This window comes from Bubalus bubalis, chromosome 8 (assembly GCF_019923935.1).
Source record: "Bubalus bubalis isolate 160015118507 breed Murrah chromosome 8, NDDB_SH_1, whole genome shotgun sequence".
NCBI classification, from domain to species: domain Eukaryota; kingdom Metazoa; phylum Chordata; class Mammalia; order Artiodactyla; family Bovidae; genus Bubalus; species Bubalus bubalis.
The window spans coordinates 86,269,694-86,290,883 of record NC_059164.1 but is presented as its reverse complement, the minus strand read 5'-3'; the positions used below and the strand labels follow the sequence as shown (position 1 = coordinate 86,290,883).

Below are 21,190 nucleotides of genomic sequence, written 5' to 3'. Positions count from 1 at the left end.
TGTTAGTTCTAGAAGGTCTTATAGCCTCCTGACTATGAGAAATTATTGTTGTTTGTAAGCCATCCCATCTACGGCATTCTGTTACAGCAGTCTGAGCAGACTAAGACAAGGGGTTAGTAGTGGGGAGAGAAAGAAAAACATTGAGGATTCATCTAGGTTTATAGCCTGAAGCAGGAGATGGATGTTGATGTTTTTCAGTGATGCAGGATGCCCTGGGAGAGGAACAGATTTAGAGGAAAAGACAGTGATTATCAGTATCAGCCATTTGGGAGTTGAGCTGCTTCTGAAATACTGGAAGGAGGAGATACCAAGGGAACATTCAGATATTTAGGTGTTTGGGGCTGGAATTCAGAGGAAGGATATGGGATTGAAATACTGATGTAATCATAAGATGTCAGCTATTGGAAATGATTCTATCAGTAACTGCTATTTTCAGGCCTATGTGTTATAACTGTGATCTACAGGGACCCCTGAGGAAGACGTAGAGAAATGGAAACCACCTTAAAACAAAAGCAAAAGCTTCTAGGGACTTCCCTGTCAGTCCAGGGTTTAATACTCTGTGCTTCCAATGCAGGGAACTTGGGTTCAGTTCCTGGTTGAGGAACTAAGGTCCCAAATGCTATGTGAATGTGGCTGAAGTTTCTAGCCAGAAAAGGACTTAGATAATTTTTACCAAGAAAAAAAAAATGAAGGCAGGAACATTAAATCTTGCCAAGGAAAGCATACAAGAAATGCCACATTTATTGCTACCTTATATTGTTGTTGTTGTTCAGTCACTAAGTCATGTGTCCAACTCTTCAGCACCCTGTGGACTACAGCATGCCAGGCTTCCCTGTCCTTCACTATCTCGTGGAGTTTGCTCAGACTCGTGTCCATTGAGTCCATCTCATCCTCTGTCGTCCCCTTCTCCTCCTGCCCTCAATCTTTCCCAGCATCAGGGTCCTTTTCAGTGAGTCAGTTCTTCACATCAGGTGGCCAAAGTATTGAAGCTTCAGCTTCAGCAACTGTTGCTGAACATGAATAATCAGTGTTGATTTCCTTTAAGATTGGTTAAGTCCAAGGGACTCTCAAGAGTATTTTCCAACACCACAGTTCGAAAGCATCAATTCTTCAGTGCTCAGCCTTCTTTATAGTCCAACTCTCACATCCATACATGACTACTGGAAAAACTGTAGCTTTGAGTATACAGACCTTTGTTGGCAAAGTGATGTCTCTGCTTTTTAATACACTATCTAGGTTTGTCATAGCTTATATTAGAATTAACTCAGACAAACTGGGAGTCCAGGAGAGCTAGACTTGATTCCTGCTTCATGCTACCAACTGGGTCTCCTTGCATGACTCAGTGTCCTCATCAAAAAAGCAGGAGCATTGGATGAGAAAAATATCTACAGCCTTTTCTCAGTCTAAAGCAAAGATCCTTATATATGTTTTTGTGTGGAGGCCTCAGAGGCCTGCATCTTTTCTGCCCAGGCTCTCAAGTTGCATAGCATACACGATGTGCTAGAGTTAGAAGACAGCCCAGAGATCACCTAGCAGGGACTTTTCAAGCATTTTTATAATGTCTGTGACATATTTATATATACTTTTATGATGTTTGTGAGATATATCAATATTTAATGTCTTAAAATATGTCTTAGATGGTGGTTGTTCAGTCACTAAGTCATGTCCAACTCTTTGTGACCCCATGGACTGCAACCTGCCAGGCTCCTCTGTCCATGGGATTTCCCAGGCAAGAATGCTGGAGTGGGGTGCCATTTCCTTCTCCAGGGGATCTTCTTAACCCAGGAATCAAACCCTGGTCTCTTGCATTGGCAGGCGGATTCTTTACCACTAGTGCCACCTGGGAAGCCCATGAATACATATACATACACATACACATGAAGACCTATTCTTCTTGATAACCTAGAATATTTTCCCCTGTATTTCCCTTAAGAGGGACAGAAGACAGATTTGACCTGTCTGGATGATATAATTAAAATATCTTCTCCCCCAACCCTAACTCAACCTGATTAAGTATTTTTTTTAGATTTGTTTATTTATGTATTTTTGGCTGTGGCATGTCTTCATAGCTTTATATACACATAAGAAAATGACTCTTGCTGCTGCTGCTAAGTCGCTTCAGTCGTGTCCGACTCTGTGCAACCCAAGGTGGCAGCCCACCAGGCTTCCCCATCCCTGGGATTCTCCAGGCAAGAACACTGGAGTGGGTTGCCATTTCCTTCTCCAATGCATGAAAGGGAAAAGTGAAAGTGAAGTCACTCAGTTGTGTCCGACTCCTAGCGACCCCATGGACTGCAGCCTACCAGGCTCCTCCATCCATGGGATTTGCCAGGCAAGAGTCCTGGAGTGGGGTGCCATTGCCTTCTCTGAATGACTCTTAAACCCTGTTAGAACCCAGCAGGAAATTTAAACCCATATGCCATGTGGCACACTGCAAGTTTCATCCTACCGGCCACTTCAGTGTGCCTTCATCTTTAATTTCCCTGAGGTGTACGTGATGAGGCAGAGTTGGTAATCACCCAGACAGAGTTTAGGTCTCAGTATTATTCCAACAAACCCAGTAAATGACATCCACAATAAAGAGCAGGGAAACAAAGAGATTACAGGGTTTCATTCCCACCCGACGGTCTCAGGAGAACAGAGCTCAAGGCAATCTGTGAGTATTTATATACTCCCTGAGCTGTACAGAGAAGGTTCACAGGAAGCAGTTAAAGACACAGCAACTAAATCCAGCATTTAACCGGATTTTTTTGGATTCTTGCAGCTTTACACAGTTAAAAGCCAGGTAGAAACTATATCGCTGTTAGTCAACGTTGATGTTAATAGATATGGGGTTTTAAGGTAACTCTTCCACCACATGTGCCTTGACAAAGAAAACCTTCCTGTTGGAACCATATGGCTCACCTGGTTGGTCCCAGGGGGGCAGTCACTGCTCACTGCCATGTAAGCACTTAGAGTCCCTGCTGTATGGGGCCTCCCCCAGGACCATTTGGAGTAGGAAGGATCCCAGGGAGAGACTCTGCCCTGTTGTTAAAATGGAGGCCAAGAATTCTGTGACATGCGTACAGCAGGACCACCCATCCACACATTGGACTTCATGGGGTATGACCTGGTGCTGCTTCATACTCTAAAGAAAGGACAAGCTAGACAGGCTGCCATCTGCCACAGTGGGGAAACTTCTGCCTGCGGGTCATCTGCTGATGGACTTCTCCCAGTGTTGTTTTAGCCACTGCATTTCAGCTATCCTGCTCAGGTCCCAAGCTACCATGTGAATGAAGCTTACCCACTGTCCTCCGATGGAAGTCAGTTTAAGTTACACTGTTTGCCCCTCCTCACTTCCTGCCTTGCCTCATGACCAACTGTATACATCTCTTTCATCCTGCTAGTTTGTATGTTCCTGGAGGGAAGGTTCTAAGATTCCTTCTTTTTGTATTTCCCATATTAGGTGCTCAATAATAATAATGAAATAGTATTTCATTTCAGTTCAGTTCAATTGCTCAGTCGTGTCCTACTCTTTGTGACCCCATGAATCGCAGCACGCCAGGCCTCCCTGTCCATCACCAACTCCCGGAGCTCACTCAGACTCACTCACGTCCATCGAGTCAGTGATGCCATCCAGCCATCTCATCCTCTGTCGTCCCCTTCTCCTCTTGCCCCCAATCCCTCCCAGCATCAGAGTCTTTTCCAATGAGTCAACTCTTTACCAGCCACATAATTGTCATATCATTTAATTATTACAACTTTGTAGTTTGATGATAAAAAACAGAGCTTTGGAGCCAGACCACCTGTATCCAAAGCCTCCCTCCTCTACCGTCAGCCCCAAGACCTTGAAGCAGATAGTATTCCGACCTGGGTCTTCTGACTTATGGTGTCAACTCTATCCTGCCTCCACAGATATCATTTCATTGAATAAGACCCATTCTCTCATAACCAAATTTATTATTTCTCCTTACCACTGAACAACCCCAAGGTTACCCGCACTAACTTGTAACTTAATATGTGTAGGTTTTTAGACATATACTCCCTAGTGATTTAGCTAATCATACCAATAATATTCATTCTTTACATCTCTTAGAGTGTTGCCATTTTCACAGCCCCTTCATCTGAATCATCTCTGTTGATCTTCACCCCATCCTTGTGGGCAGAGCAGTGTCCGCCTCCTCGTTTTATTGATGAGTGCACTGAGGCTAGAGAAGCTGAATGTCCAGCCTCTTAACTCACAGGCAAAGAGTAGGCAGAGCTTCAACTCGACCTCAGACCTTCTAAATCCATGCGAGGTCGGCCCCTACCTTGCCTAGCCCCTCAGCATCACTCACCTGTGTAAGCAAGTACTTGCTTGCAGGCGCCAGGAACCAGGTGCTGTGCTAGAGCCTTCAGTGGTTCAGGTTGTCTGGTAACCATAGCAATGGTCGCTCTCCTCGTGGCAGATGAGATCACCCAGTTCACACTAGCGCTCAGGATTTGAGTTACTAGAGATGAGGCATTTTCCACAGAGGGCCATTAACTTTGGAATTCCCTTCCCCTGATCTGACACAGCCCTGGAGAATTGGCCTTCTGGGTCTTTGCCAACCACATCAAGTTGAGTTAGCCAGCTATGATTGGTAAGAAATCTGAGCAAGCAGGAGGAAAGTGCTCAAGTGACTTTTAGTTGTGAGCAATTTGTAATTTTGTATTATTTGCTGTTTGTGTGCCCTAGGATAACTAACCAACCATACATAATTCTCGTTCTTTAAAAACAAAATTTTAGTCAGCAGTTTGCATGAATTTGTTTCTGTGTTCTTACATCATGTCGCAAATGATGTGATGGAGAAACCTATAGGGAAGTTTTTGTTTCTTTTGCATAAACTATTTTGCAGTAATTGACCAGCCATAGAGAAAAGATTATCTCCTGTGCACTCTCAGCGAGTTCCCTGGTCACCAGAGACCAATAAGCTGTGTCCCTGGAACTATTATCACTTTGTTGAAGAAGCTGCTATGTGAACAAAAACCAGCCTTCATTAATTTCCCTTTTCATATTTAAAAAACCTTGTCAGTATTTTCCCTTTGGGAAAGTATAATTTTTCAACAGTGCGTATTATTTTAGTTCTAAAAAGGAAAGATGTAGGGTAGGAGATCCTTATTAACATCTCTTTATCTTCATGCCATATATTAATGTTCCCACTCAATGAAATAAAATGCTTCACGTTTTTAATTACATTACAGTATATATATGTATATATATATATATATATATATATAATGTATATATCTTAATTTTCATTTCATAGAAACTGAAAGTTTTAGAAAGGTAAAATTCTTAGGACAATTTAAATTCCATATTGCTCCCCCAGCACAAACACACTGTTTGACTGATGGGGGAACTGGTGCACTGGTTGTCTGGAGCCCACGTTGCAGTCAGTAACAGAATCAGGATTTCTTTTCTCAGCCTGGTGCTCTTTCCATTGTACCTTGACATGTGTGTCTCTGTTTGAGCTCCTGATTCCTTTGTAAGCTTCTGAAAGCAGGGCTGATCCTTACATGTCCCAGTTGGAGCTGTTTGGTGAATACTCACGAGCTAATGGATCAGGCTTCATTTTAGTGCTACAAGAGCCTCAGATGTTACACCTCCTTTTCATTATCTGTTCTCTTTTTCGTTCAACCTCTGCTGTGGTTACAAAAAGTTGGCGAATGGTCAAGTGATATATGATAGAATGGGATTTGAACGCTTGACCATTGTTGTTTCTAAACATCTGTATTTTTTTCTTGAGGTCTTATTGACATGCAACATTATATTAGTTGCAGGTGTACAACATAATGATTTGATACCTGTATGAATTTCAAAATGGTTACCAAAATAAGCCTACTTAACATCATCCATCCCCATTCATAGTTATATTTTTCCTTGTGATGAGAACTCATCTATACTGGAGTTGAAAGTTATTTTAAGGAAGAGTCTCAGGGATTTAAAGTTATTTACTAAGTGGTTTAAATTATCTCACACATAGTAACCAGACTCCTATTATACATTGTTCTTTTATCTTTAAAAATGTACATATTATTTCCTGAAAAGTGAAAGGACCTTAGAGTTCATCTTCAAAATAAGATAATAAACATCACAAGTCAACCTCTTAGGTGTCAGTTTGTGCGTTTGGGGTTTTTGTGCCATGGTAGAAGTTGGTTCAAGAATTGTTTGCCCTGTTATATGTTTGTGTGTACAGTCCTTTCCTAAATACTCAACCGTAAACTGGATTCTAGTTTGTTTCAGTGCTGGAAGGGGTGTTGTCTAAGCTCTCAAGATATGACGAAGGCACTTTCTTTTCATCCATCCTGTCGTTCACTGTGAGTATTTTGAATGAGTTCTCTGCTGTCTTTTGACTGCTGTCATAGTAGTTATAAGTTAAGAAAATAATTCTCATAATTATCTCTTTTCCACTTAAGGTGAAAGCAGCTGCAAAATATGTTGATGTTCCAGTAAGTATTTTTTATTTGCTTTTAAAAACTATATATAATTCTTCTAAAAAAGTATTTATGGTTCACCATGGGTTTATTTCAAATCTTTAAACCAGTGTGAATCCCTCAGGGAGAAGTTTATTTTTCTTAAGGGAGGACTAGCCCTCATAGCAAAACCTGGCAAGGTTATTTCAGTGCACTTTTTCTGTTGTAACTTGCGGACGCTTATGGAGGTCAGTTCATCGTGAGAACATACCAGCTCATGGGTAGCTCCAGAATCAGGGAGAAAATGCCTCACATTATTTATAGACAAAAGTTCACTCTCCTTCCCTTTTCATGAAGGCTCTAACAGGTGTCTTATAGGAGTTTAAGTAACAGACAAGAGGAATCAGTTAAATCAGAGGACTAGTTTTCTAAATACAGAAGTGTTATAAATAAATCAATGTTGACTTACTTATCATTTGGTTTCTCACAGAATTCTTGGGAAATAACGCATAACCTGTATATTTGTTCAAAAATTAAGATAGTAAACTAAGAAACTTACTTAGCTACAATGAAAAAAAATTTACATGATAAATATAATCAACAAATTAGTACAGCATTTGTAAGTTGACAATCATTAACAAAGTTTTTGCCTAAAATTCTGTAATCCCATATATATGATCAAGGCCTCTGATATTCTGTTGAATCATGTGTATTGGCATGTATATCAGAGTTAAAGCACAATGGAAAAAACAAAAACATAAAATTTAAAACTAAGTGGAATATAAGTCCTCTCATCTTTAATTCAGGCTGTGCTTGAATAGCATTACCATCTCTAAGTCATTATTATAAATGTTAGCACTTTTAGTGCTGGCAAGCTTTGTATATCTGTTGTAGGTGGCTCTTATTTTTAAATTGCATGACTTCATTTTATACTATGGATTAGACAGTCCCCAGATTTATCGATGCTATAGTTATTAAAAATGAACATTTGAAATGAAAAGGCCATGAACTTTCCTATCTTTGCCTAGGGTTTCTTGGGAGTAGGTTTTGTTTGATTTTAGTTTTACAAATAATTCCCAAAGAAGTTTTGGCATACTCTTTGTCTTGTATTAGAATCAGAAAATCAGTACTGGGCAATAAGCAAAACAATCACATGTGTGTGGTCCTGCAAAGCAGCTCGAAAGAGAGAAAGGAAGCAGTAAGGGGGATAGTTTATGTTTGCTATCTGAAGAAGAAAAGGACAAGTCATCATGGGAACATATGGACTCTATTGTTCTTAATGAGTACTTTATAATATAGATTTTGTTTCTAATTTTGAATTATTAAATACAAATGGAATGGAAAACCATAATTATTTCTGTTCTTAGGGCTTTTGCAATTCTTAATTTGACTCTGTACTAGACCTGTTAGAGCCCATAGAGCTTCATTGTTGAAAGACATGGAAAGTGGTTCATTCATGCTCCTTCTCAATGCAGAAACCACCTCACCTAATAGCCCTCAAAAAGATTCAGTCAAGCTCTTTTAATTTTTTCAGTGATTGTAGACTCACCATAAGGAAGCTTCCTCTTATGTGTAATGAGTTGAAATTCTGTACTTCTGTGAATTCTATTTTGGTTCTAATTCCTTTTCTGCATGATAGCCCTTCAGATATTTGGTAATAATTATCATGCATCCTCTTCCCAAGAGATATGATGGCTATTCAAAAGGATTTGTTGTCTAAGGAATTCTTATTTTCTACATTAAACATCCTCAACTTCTTCACTAAATTTGTTGATTAAATCTTATTTAACACTCACTAAGTGCTAGACTCTGGGCTACAATGAAAATATATATGTCCTGCTTGCAAGCTGTTCAGTGTCTAGGAATAAAAGAGAGAGAGAAATAGTTCAGTTCAGTTGCTCAGTCGTGTCTGATTCTTTGCGACCCCATGATCGGCAGCACGCCAGGCTTCCCTGTCCATTACGAACTCCCAGAGCTTACTCAAATTCATGTCCATTGAGTCGGTGGTGCCATCCAACCATCTCATCCTCTGTCATCCCTGTCTCCTCCCGCCTTCAATCTTGCCCAGCATCAGGGTCTTTTCCAATGAGTCAGTTCTCACATCAGGGAAACAGACATATCATGGAAACAGCCATAAGCAATTGGACTCAGACTCTTCTTCATACCAGTCACTCTCTAATGAATTCCAGCTTACTAATGTCACTATTATATCAAGTTGCCACACACAGCAAAGCATACTAAACCATAGATGTGGTGTGGCCATGATAGATTGCTAGAGTTTCTCCCTTAGATCTGGAAATAAACTTTTATTTCAAAAATTATGAGATCTGTTCGCTGTTACTATTTTTTTATGCTAAAACTCCAGCAAGATACCTTTCTGAAGCAGTCTTTTACAGAGAACCTTATGAGAAAAAAGAACAGTTAATTTTCTTTCACAAAAATTAACTCACAACTGATTTAAAAACCTACTTGTGAATGCAAACTATAAAACTTATAGAAGAAAACATAAGAGAAAATACTACCTTAAGTTTAGATACAAGCCCCAAAACATCCATGAAAGAAAAACATTGTAAGTTGGACTTAATAGGTGGCTCAGATGGTGAAGAATCTGCCTGCAATGCAAGAGACCCTGGGTTGGGAAGATCCCCTGGAGGAGGGCATGCTGGCACACTCCAGTATTCTTGCCTGGAGAATCCCCATTGACAGAGGAGCCTGGCGGGGTACAGTCCATGGGGTCACAAAGAATCAGATGCAACTAAGCGACTAAGCACACAGCACACTGCACTTTTAAGGAAGTAAAAAGACAAGCTACAGACATATATTTGCTCAAGGACTTTATGTAAAATGTACAAACAACTCTTAACACTCAAGAAAACAAACAGCACAATTAAAAAAGTGGGCAAAAGATCAGAACAGATACTACAGTGAAGACATATAGGTATCAAATAGGCAAATGAAAAGATGTTCAATATCATTAATCATTAGAGAAATGAAAATTAAAACAATGAGATACCATTACATACCTATTGGTATGGCTAAAATTTAACACTGTTAATAACAAAATGTTGACAAAGATCCAGTGCAAAAGGGATTCTCATTCGTTGCTGGTGGAAATGCAAAATTGTACAGCCACTTTGGGAGACTATTTGGCAGTTTCTTACAAACCTAAATATAGGCTTTAGCAACCCACTGATTACACTCCTAGGTATTTATTCAACTGATCTGAAAACATATATCCTCAATGAAACCTGCAAAAGTGTTCATAGCAACTTTATTCATAATCATCAAAAATTGAAAGTAACCAAAATGTCTTTCAGTCTAGCATATGGATAAACAAGAAGTGGTATATCCATACAATTAAGTGGTATTCCTAATGCAAAAGAGAAGGAGGAATTCGTGTTCCTGGAACATACTTGATTATCAGATATACCTTATAGCACAGGCTAAAGATGTATAAGTGTCAATAACAGAAAATTATTCAAATCTAGTCATTTAAATATAGCATGTTATGAACATAGTCTTATGTATCTTTGTACTTTCATGATACTTCTGTATAAAAGAAAATCATACATAAGAGAAAAATCATCAATATATTCCTGAAAAAAAAGAAACTTTATTATCTCCTATTTCTTAGCAAAGATGCTAGTAGGGCCCCCCATGATGTCTTCCTCAGTCAATCAGTTCAGTCGCTCAGTCATGTCCGACTCTTTGTGACCCCATGAATTGCAGCACGCCAGGCCTCCCTGTCCATCACCAACTTCCGGAGATCACTCAAACTCATGTCCATCGAGTCAGTGATGCCATCCAGCCATCTCATCCTCTGTTGTCCCCTTCTCCTCCTGCCCCCAATCCCTCTCAGCATCAGAGTCTTTTCCAATGAGTCAACTTTTCGCATGAGGTGGCCAAAGTACTGGAGTTTCAGCTTTAGCATCATTCCTTCCAACGAACACCCAGGACTTATCTCCTTTAGAATGAACTGGTTGGATCTCCTTGTAGTCCAAGGGACTCTCAAGAGTCTTCTCCAACACCATGGTTCAAAAGCATCAATTCTTCAGCACTCAGCTTTCTTCACAGTCCAACTCTCACATCCATACATGACCACAGGAAAAACCATAGCCTTGACTAGACGAACCTTTGTTGGCAAAGTAATGTCTCTGCTTTTGAATATGCTATCTAGGTTGGTCATAACTTTCCTTCCAAGGATTACGTAAGCATCTTTTAATTTCATGGCTGCAGTCACCATCTGCAGTGATTTTAGAGCCCAAAAAAATAAAGTCTGCCACTGTTTCCACTGTTTCCCCATCTATTTGCCGTGAAGTGATGGGACCAGATGCCATGTTCTTAGCTTTCTGAATGTTGAACTTTAAGCCAACTTTTTCACTCTCCACTTTCACTTTCATCAAGAGGCTTTTTAGTTCCTCTTCATCTTCCTAGTCAAGGTGATAATAGTGACCTTCAGATGGTTTGATAGATTTTTTTCTTGATTAAATAGCCCTAATCTGGAGACAAGAGGCTTCCCTCATAGCTCACTCGGTAGAGAATCTGCCTTCAATGCAGGAGACCCGGATTCGATTCCTGGGTGGGGAAGATCCTCTAGAGAAGGAAATGGCAACCCACTCCAGTATTCTCGCCTGAAGAATCCCATAGACAAAGGAGCCTGGCAGGCTACAGTCCATGGGGTTGCAAAGAGTCGGACATGACTGAGCAACTTCACTTTAGGTCACCACAGAGCATTGGGTAGAGTTCCCTGTGCTATACAGTAGGTTATCATTAGTTGGACTTTCCTGATAGCTCAGTTGGTAAAGAATCCGTCTTCAATGCAGGCGACCCCTTTTCAATTCCTGGGTCAGGAAGATCCCCTGGAGAAGGGATAGGCTAGCCACTCCAGTATTCTTGAGCATCCCTCATGGCTAGCTGGTAAAGAATGAACCTGCAGTGGGGAGACCTGGGTTCGATCCCTGGATTGGGAAGATCCCCTGGAGAAGGAGTTAGCTCTTTTATACATAATAGTGTAAATATGTCAGTCCCACTCTCCCAATTCATCTCACCCCTCCTACCCCTCCTTGGTGTCCATAACATTTATTCTCTACATCTGTGTCTCTATTGTTCCAATAAAATTTTTTTAATTAAAAAATATTTAGATAGTATATTAAAACTGGTGCACTGGGACGACCCAGAGGGATGGAATGGGGAGGGAGGAGGGTTCAGGATGGGGAACACATGTATACCTGTGGCAGATTCATTTTGACATTTGGCAAAACTAATACAATTATGTAAAGTGTAAAAATAAAAAATAAAAATAAAAAACTATCAGATCAGATCAGTCGCTCAGTCATGTCAGACTCTCTGCGACCCCATGAATCGCAGCACACCAGGCCTCCCTGTCCCTCACCAACTCCCGGAGTTGACTCAGACTCACATCCATCGACTCAGACTCACATCCATCGAGTCAGTGATGCCATCCAGCCATCTCATCCTCTGTCGTCCCCTTCTCCTCCTGCCCCCAATCCCTCCCAGCATCAGAGTCCTTTCCAATGAGTCAACTCTTCTCATGAGGTGGCCAAAGTACTGGAGTTTCAGCTTTAGCATCATTCCTTCCAAAGAAATCCCAGGGCTGATCTCCTTAAGAATGGACTGGTTGGATCTCCTTGCAGTCCAAGGGACTCTCAGGAATCTTCTCCAACACCACAGTTCAAAAGCATCAATTCTTCGGCACTCAGCCTTCTTCACAGTCCAACTCTCACATCCATACATGACCACAGGAAAAACCATAGCCTTGACTAGACGGACCTTTGTTGGCAAAGTAATGTCTCTGCTTTTCAATATGCTATCTAGGTTGGTCATAACTTTCCTTCCAAGGAGTAAGCGTCTTTTAATTTCATGGCTGAAATCACCATCTGCAGTGATTTTGGAGCCCATAAAAATAAAGTCTGACACTGTTTCTGCTGTTTCCCCATCTATTTCCCATGAAGTGATAGGACCGGATGCCATGATCTTCATTTTCTGAATGTTGAGCTTTAAGCCAACTTTTTCACTCTCCACTTTCACTTTCATCAAGAGGCTTTTGAGTTCCTTTTCACTTTCTGCCATACGGGTGGTGTCATCTGCATATCTGAGGTTATTGATATTTCTCCCGGCAATCTTGATTCCAGCTTGTGCTTCTTCCAGTCCAGCGTTTCTCATGATGTACTCTGCATAGAAGTTAAATAAACAGGGTGACAATATACAGCCTTGACGAACTCCTTTTCCTATTTGGAACCAGTCTGTTGTTCCATGTCCAGTTCTAACTGTTGCTTCCTGACCTGCATACAAATTTCTCAAGAGACAGATCAGGTGGTCTGATATGCCCATCTCTTTCAGAATTTTCCACAGTTTATTGTGATCCACACAGTCAAAGCCTTTGGCATAGTCAGTAAAGCAGAAATAGATGTTTTTCTGGAACTCTCTTGCTTTTTCCATGATCCAGCGGATCTCCCCCCAAAAAGACATATTGCCACCCTATAAGGTTGGGAAGATATAGCTGATAGCAATGTGTGTTAGAAGGTAGGATGAAAAATTGTATGAGACAGTAATGTAAGGTAGCTACTAAAAACAAAACCACAAGGTAGTGTGGACCTTTGGAGGGAACACAACAGAGAAAGTACAAACCAAACTCAGTAGCCAGACTGCCTTGGTTTCAACCTTTGCTGTATCACTTTGCTCAGTATCTGTATAATCTTGAGTATCAGTTTCTTTTTTTTTACAGCTTTATGAGGCATAACTGATATATTAAAAATATTAAAAACTGATGATATATTAAAAATATTAAAAACTGCACATATTTAGTGTTTATAATTAGATGTGTTTGGAAATAGGCATATACCTGTGTGTGGGCTTCCCAGATGGTGCAGTGGTAAAGAATCCACTTGCCAGTGCAGGAGACACAAGAAACCCAGTTCAATCCCTGTGTCGGGAAGATCCTCTGGAGGAGGAAATGGCAACCCACTCCAGCATTCTTGCCTGAAAAATTCCATAGACTGAGGAGCCTGGCGGATTACAGTCCATGAGGTTGCAAAAGCAGCAAACATGACCGAGCGACTAAACACGTAGCACACATATACCTGTGTGAACACCAATTACTTTATCAAATGGAAATAGAATTATACCACTTCTAGGCTTGTTGCAAATATGTTAAGCACTTTTCAAGATTTCCTAGAATGAAATTAGTGATTGATAAATGTTAGCTGTCATTATACAACATTATTATTGATTATAGTAAATCTAGTGTCCAGATTCTAAAAAAATAATCATTTTGTTCTACACTATCTTGTTCACATCTGTTAATGTGGCAAATCTATCAATAGTCTTTTAAAACCAACATATACTTTTTAGTTTACCTCCTATTGTAGAGAGCAGCCAGCATAGTTAAGGGAATCTGGAAATAATGGCTTATAGAGAAAAAAAAGTGGGGGAGGAAATCAGGATATTACTCTTGAGGGAGGAAAAACCTAAGAGAGCCCTGTTTAATGTATGGAGTTCCCATTTTGCAGAAGAGGAAGCCTCAATATTTATCAGTCAAGAGGACAGAACAAGGACCAGTAACTAAAACCCAGTGGGAGGCAGAACTGAAATCAGTGTACTAAGAACAAAAAAAAAAGAAACTAAAATTCTTTACAAGGGTGATATATTATAGTAGTAACTCCACTCTTTGCCAGGTGTGGTACTGCAGATTGCTGAACTATGTGGGGAAAACAACCAGATGACATTTAACATTTAAAGGGACATTTAAAAGCCCTTTCTGGGGCTTCTTTAATGGTCCAGAGGCTGAGAATCTGCCTGGCAATGCAAAGGACACAGGTTCGATTCCAGGTTAGGAAACTGAGATCCCACATACCTCACAGCAAGTGAGCCCATGCACCACAACTAGAGAGTCCGCGCACCGCAATGAAGACCCCACCTGCCACAGCAGAGACTGGATGGAACCAAATGAATTTTTTGTAAAAGCCCTTTCCAGTTCCAATTCTGAAATTTTGTTTTATAGGTCGTTAGGTTATCGGGCATTTTGGTATGGGTGTGTGTGTGAACAGTGCCTGTTACACACATCACATATGATCTCTGTGCTAGTCAGTGAGGTGACACAGCTAGAGACCTGGAGGACAAGATGGGGTTGACGGTGACCAAGGACAAGGAAACTCCCCCTGGATCGGCTGCTTAGCGCTGCTGCCTGATCCTGGTGGTCCTCCCTGAGAAGGTGGAGATGGCTTATCTTTTTCCCGTCTTCATTAACAGTTCTCTCAATCCTTCTCTCTCTAACACTTGCCAAAGATTTCTAACCTTCCAGTTCTCCACAGTGTGACTTGAATTCAGCTCTATACTGTGTGGGCTTCCCAGGTGGTCCTAGTGGTAAAGAACCTGCCTGTCAACGCAGGAAACAGAAGAGACATGGGTTCAATCCCAGGTTGGGACGATTCCCTGGAGAAGGAAATGGCAACCCACTCCAGTTCACACTGGAGTCAACCGCTCTTGCCTGGGAAGTCCCATGGACAGAGGAGCCTGGTGGGCTACAGTCCATGGGGTTGCAAAGAATCACACGTGACTGAGCGGCTAAGCACACAGCATACTATACTGAACAGGCTTGGTGTGGAGTCCGGGATCTCAGTTCCAGTCCCGCCTTTGCCCCTCACTGGCAGGCTGACCCCTGGCTCCCCACCTGGGCAGTGACAATAATGCTGTCATCCCTGTGCTGCCTCCTTCCGTAGGCTCTCTTGATGATTTGATGCACATGTTAATGTGGATAATATTAAATAATAATAAAAGTACGTATTTGTTTATAAAAATAATAAAATCAATATATATTATAAAAATAATAAAAGCATATATTATGTGCTTTATAAATGTCACACACTATTGATATAAACAGGATTGTCTTCCCTTCTACCTGGAATGATGCTCCCTGCACCATACATTGCCCTGCACCCTCTGCTTCAGAACATGACCATTTTCTAAAAGAAAAACCATTTGTTTTCCACAGGGTGAAAAACACTAGATTGCTTTGCATTTATTTTCTTTTTATTTTAGACTCTCAAGCACCTTGCATGTGCCAGTGATGACTTTTAAAAGTACAGCCAGTCAGTTCAGTGACAAGACGTGTCTTTCCTCCTTCCTTTGTTCAGACATTGTTTGTTACTTAGATGAGGCCGCTGGAACACTCAGTGCTTTACGTCAGAGTGAGAGCAGGCAGAACGCGGGGAATGGTGCGTGGGCCCACTGGGACGTGTTCACCTGCAGAGGCAGATCGCACCAGGACCAGGCTGAGAGTCTCGCCGTTAGAGGAGCAGGGGAGGTTGCCTTCTGTGCTTCCTAGGAGAGTGCTTTGCTGCTTTCATCTTTATTTCTTTGGTTTTCTTGTCTGTCTCATTCTTCTTACAGAAGGTAAATCCATGAACTGCCTCCGGACCCTAACATTCTAGCATCCTCATGCGTCCTTTAGGCCAAAATCTGAAAGGTTCCAAATTAGGGCCAAATAACACAACCCCAGGCAATCTGAATTTTAAAGGTGAAATGAAATAATACCCACAGCATTTAAATTTTACTTCTTCAAGTCCTCAGTGTAGTTTCTGTAGTTGACATCATAGCAACTATAGACAGACAGGGGAAAGGTTACAACAGTGTTATAAATGGGAGATTTAATATATTCATAATCACCCTAATTATTACTCATAATAATGAAATATTATAATATTGAGCATATATAATAATGAAAATAATAGTATAAAGCTAATGTGTGACATACATGTTAACACTTTCCACTCTGTATCAGCAGCCAATCGTCAAAACTCTTGAGACGTTAGTGATCTTATCAATCAGAAATAGCAAGAGAGATACTATACGCTCGTGACCTCAAGTGGGAAAGTCATAGTAAGATGAAAATTAAGCCCATAAGTCTCAGTTGAAAATCAACCTGCCTCTTTTCCTTGAGTACTTTGGGCTATTATTTTAAATTACTATTCAATATTCCTTTTAATATTTAAAATAACCTCCTCTTTGGAAGGTTTTCTGCCACGATACAACAAAAATGTTTAATCGTGCTAGCACTTAAATCAATGAACACATAAAATACGTCACTATTTAGAAGGAATAGTGTGAAGCTTTCAGGTGAATTTTAAGAATTTGAACAATATGACTGCATAAACTATAGGAGTGTTAATTATAGCAGATTCTGATGTAAGATGTTCTCACAGCATTGTGATAGGAATCTGCTTTTTTACTGACTGTGCTTACAGGGAGCAAACAGAAGACCCTTATCCAGAGCAAGATCCTGGAGTAATGGAACCCTCTCCGTTAGAATGTGGGACTGAATGAAATTACATACTTAAAACATGCATGTTACATGCTCCAAGTCTGAGAGAGGTTTTCAAATGGATGTGCATGCCATTATCTAATTCAGAATTTTCTACTTCCTAATTTGGGTTCAAAATGCATTATACTGTGAATTAATAGAATTTTGAATAGCTCTACATTTAACAAAGGGAAAGGTGTCTGTGGCTGCTGCTGGAAATAATTTGTTTTAAAAAACTAAGATAAACTGTTATTAGAAAATCTCGAAAATTGTATATCCTTATGACTTTTCCATTATTTACATTTCTTCTGCCCCTTTTTATGAATTAGTCCTTATCCTGGGCTTATATTTAAGTTGGAATAAATCTAATTTGAAGACCTTAGTTTGGTTTCTTTCCTTTTGATTTTCTATATTAATGAATACAATATAATTATTCTAGTTTTTAGAAAATTTGGTTTAAAAAGTGTATATATGTTTTACATATAATCATCACAGCTATACTCAAAACTTTTTTTTTTATTTTAAGTATTTAAGTGTACGTAACATGCAATTCACCGGGTCGCAAAGAGTCAGACACACTGAGTGACTGAACTGGACTGAACTGAACTTCTTAAACTACTCCAAAACTAAACTTTTGAGAAGCTTAATTTTAAGAGCATTTTCACTCAAATATAAAACATAGAAATTGCTTCATAAATTCCAAACTAATAAGGAACAAATTAAACAATAAAAGAAAAAATATGTTGTTGTTAAAGTACCTTGGATAAGTTGTGTGTTTGTACAATTAGGTCCTGTGTTCTTCGATGATCAGTCATAGACTTTTCCTGAATCTGAAATGCCAGAATAGAAATGTAAATTTTTCCTACCACAACTTCAAATTGAAGAGACATGCTATTGTTTTAAATCTCAGAAGATCCATTTTTCTTGCAAATTAAAATAATGACCAGGTGCAGGTATTTCATTTATGAAGCAGGCAGATTATCATAAATCAAGATATCAGAATTCCACTCTTGATTGTTTCTTCAAGGCAGGCTTTTCTAGGTTATGAGACGTGCACTTTCAAATTAAGTCAATTAGACTGTAGCTTCTATTAATCTTTGAGACGAGAATAGTATATTTAAAAATTTGTCTCCTTGTTAAATAGACACCATGACAGTGTTTGCATAGTGTATTGTTAACCTTCCGTGGAAGGTTAAGCGGCTTCTTCTGTATCTAAATCTGTAGCTGTGAAAAAGGTCTGCAGCACTGCACCCACCTACCCATGAATGAGGAAAGTGGAGACTTGCACCTGTGGAATTAGGTGCAGCGGCAGGAAGTAAGAGCATTTGTAGCATATAATTAACGAGGAATTTTTTTCTTTCTTTTTTTGAACGGCATGTTCATCTCACTAAGTTAACTAGTGATTAACACTGGAAGAAAATTTGCTGGAGTCTGCACCCTTACTTAAACACATTCACTCACTGGTGTATTCTGTTTCTTATGCGGCCCAAGTCAGAGGAACTCACCTTTCCATACTCTGTTCCCTTCCATATGTATTGATTTCTTTATGCCCCTGGGGGAATTTTTTAGATGTTTTTCCTTTTACTGTCATTTCATTAGCCACATTCTGTTCTTTTCTGAATCAATTTAAAAGTAATCCAGGAAGTCTTATTTTGATTTAGAGATTACTACCCTAAAAAGCAAGATGGAGAAGTTAGTGCTTAGTGAACTGAGGATCTCAAAGTTTTAAGTGGAGAATGGAAAACAACATTGACTCTCTTTTAGGGGTATTTGGGGCTTTCCTGGTGCCTCAGATGGTAAAGAATCTGCCTGCAATGCAGAAGACCCGGTATTTTATACATAATGTGCTGCTACAGGGCTTCCCAGATGGCACTGGTGGTCAAGAACCCTCCTGCAAATGCAAGAGACGTAAGAGACACGGGTTAAATCCCTGAGTCAGGAAGATCCCCTGGAGGAGGGCATGGCAACCCACCCAGTATTCTTGCCTGAAGAATCCCATGGACAGAAGAGCCTGGTGGGCTATAGTCCATAGGGTCACAAAGAGTTGGAACCAACTGAAGCAATGTAACACGCGTGTGCTTACTATATGGTCTTTAATCGTTATTTTCTCCTTTGTTAAGAAAACTATAATTACAAATTACTTTGCCAACAAAGGTCCATCTAGTCTAAGCTATGATTTTTCCAGTAGTCATGTATGAATGTGAGAGTTGAACTATAAAGAAAGCTAAGCGCCAAAGAGTTGATGCTTTTGAACTGCCGTGTTGAAGACTCTTGAGAGTCCCTTAGACTGCAAGATCAAACCAGTGCATCCTAAAGGAAATCAGAAATCAGTTCTGAATATTCATTGGAAGGACTGATGCTGAAGATGAAACTCCAATACATTGGCCACCTGATGCAAAGAACTGACTCATTGGAAAAGACCCTGCTGCTTGTAAAGATTGAAAGCAGGAGGAGAAGGGGATGACAGAGGATGAGATGGTTGGATGGCATCACTGACTCGATGGACAAGAGTTTGAGCAAGCTCTGGGAGTTGGTGATGGACAGGGAAGCCTGGCATGCTGCAGTCGATGGAGTCGCAAAGAGTCAGACACAACTGAGCAACTGAACTGATAATTACCGACATAGAAAACATTTCTAAGTGTACCTCTCTAGAACGTAATATTCTTGATAAAAACTCATCCAAATCTGCAGCTGTTGAAGTTGAACTGACTGTTCCTTTGATAAGATTGAGGACACCCACTTGCACCAAAATGCGTAGCAGTGTTCTGTCTGGCTGCATGCATGCCTTTCATTTACGCACCAGAAAATGAAAACTGAACCAAGTGTGTTCAGTTTTTGTTTTCTAACTAAACTTTATTTCCTAATAAGATAATGTGTATTAATGGAATGAGACACAGTGACTTCCAAAGTATGTAAATTTTACTGCCATAAAGCAAGAGTCTTAGCACGAAGGAGCACTGAGCCAGCGATAATGTCTTCTATCCAAACACATTTGTACTGTAAGTAGAAACTGTTTAAAAGGAAAATTATATCTTTTTCAGCAATTTATCAGAGATAATTACCCTTCATACACCAAAGGAACGATAAAGTGTTTTAAAGAACTATAATTCTAATTGGTAAATGTCACCAGCTGTTGCAGTTATTCTTACTTGTGTATATTCTTTTAATGATTATAGTCTCATGCCACAAGCTACATGAAAATATATTCACTAGGTGTGAAATTCCCGTATGTCACAGTTTCAAGAATAGGTAAACAGCTCAAAGATAAAGGAAGAAATAATGCTAATGAGGAATGTAAAAATTGTAGGTTGTGTTTACTGGGCAAGCGGAGCTTAATTTGCCAAAGGGGAGAAAATGTAATTTCAAGAAGAAAAAGACGACACTTAATTTGTTGAAATAAACTTAAATGAGCCTTACTTCACACCCCCAACCAGGGATTCTAATTTTCTTAGTTGTAGAACTGTCTCAGCTTACACATTTCAGTATTAACAGCCCTTCGGTCTGCCAAAGAGAACAGCACAGAGTTTTCTTTTAGGCTTAAATTGTAAAGTGTCTGTTAGTTTCAGGTGGCAAAAGATAAGTTTTTCTTGGACAATGTTTCATGATGTCTAATGTTATCTTAAAAGTGATCAAGAAAACAGAAAATTACCTTCCGAGTCTGTGGCAGGTGTATAAAGGCATCATTCTCCATTTCACCTGGCTATAACTCAGTTTCCAGTGAGTCTGATGGGTCCAGTGTTTAACTAGTATAAACTTATAAGCATACTCCTCTTTTGAAAGGCAGAAATAAAAATGGGGTGGGGTGAGGAGAAATGGTGGAGGAGGCAAGCCTCTCCTGTGTTTATTCTTTAACTCTCAGTCCAGATGGGCAAAACCCTGCTGCCTTGGAATTATACATATCATAGCATTTCCTTTCCACGCACTTGACTGAAACTCACAGGTGGAACTGACTTGTTATCATACATAGAAAATTATTCGGTCATTTTCATTCTGCAGCAGTATGTTTTCTGAATGTACTAATTTTTAGTGTTTTGACAAAGTTTGAGAGACACGGAGAGAGATCCTTATCTTATGGGCTTCAGCTGTTAATAGTAGCTAATAATCCTGTACAAATTACCCTGCCTTTTCACTGGAAATCTCAATATAACACCACTTGCCCCCAAAGAAGAAAATCGCCTAGGTTTCTCTTGAGTACCCTTGCAATTATTTAAACTTTCAAACATTGCTGGTGAGAATTATGTAGAAAAACAGCAAAATGAGTTTGGAAAGTTTGGAATATATTTTCTGCATTGTGTAGGAATGCTCTTGAAGGAAAGATTAATAAAGACGTTTATATAAATAGTTGTTTCTGGTTATAACTGGTCGTGAATTTTGTTATATCAAGGTTATGTTTGAAAGTATCCTTCAGTGTATGTGATATAAATTTCCCTTTAGGCTAAGTATAAGAACAGTAAGTAC

General features: G+C 39.8%; 1 protein-coding gene across 18 annotated transcripts in view; it reads left to right on the top strand.

Annotated features, from left to right (window-relative positions):
- CADPS2 (calcium dependent secretion activator 2) overlaps positions 1-21,190 on the top strand; it is a 591,939-nt gene that overhangs the window by 541,254 nt on the left and 29,495 nt on the right. For 14 of the 18 annotated variants that reach the window (XM_045166444.1, XM_045166437.1, XM_045166436.1 and 11 more), the window contains 2 exons: positions 6,235-6,318; positions 6,418-6,450. In XM_045166444.1, the coding sequence (XP_045022379.1) occupies positions 6,235-6,318; positions 6,418-6,450 (117 nt within the window). Of the gene's footprint in view, positions 1-6,234; positions 6,319-6,417; positions 6,451-16,676; positions 17,115-21,190 lie in introns of those variants that run through there. The other 4 variants (XM_045166445.1, XM_045166441.1, XM_045166448.1 and 1 more) reach the window with 2 other exon arrangements.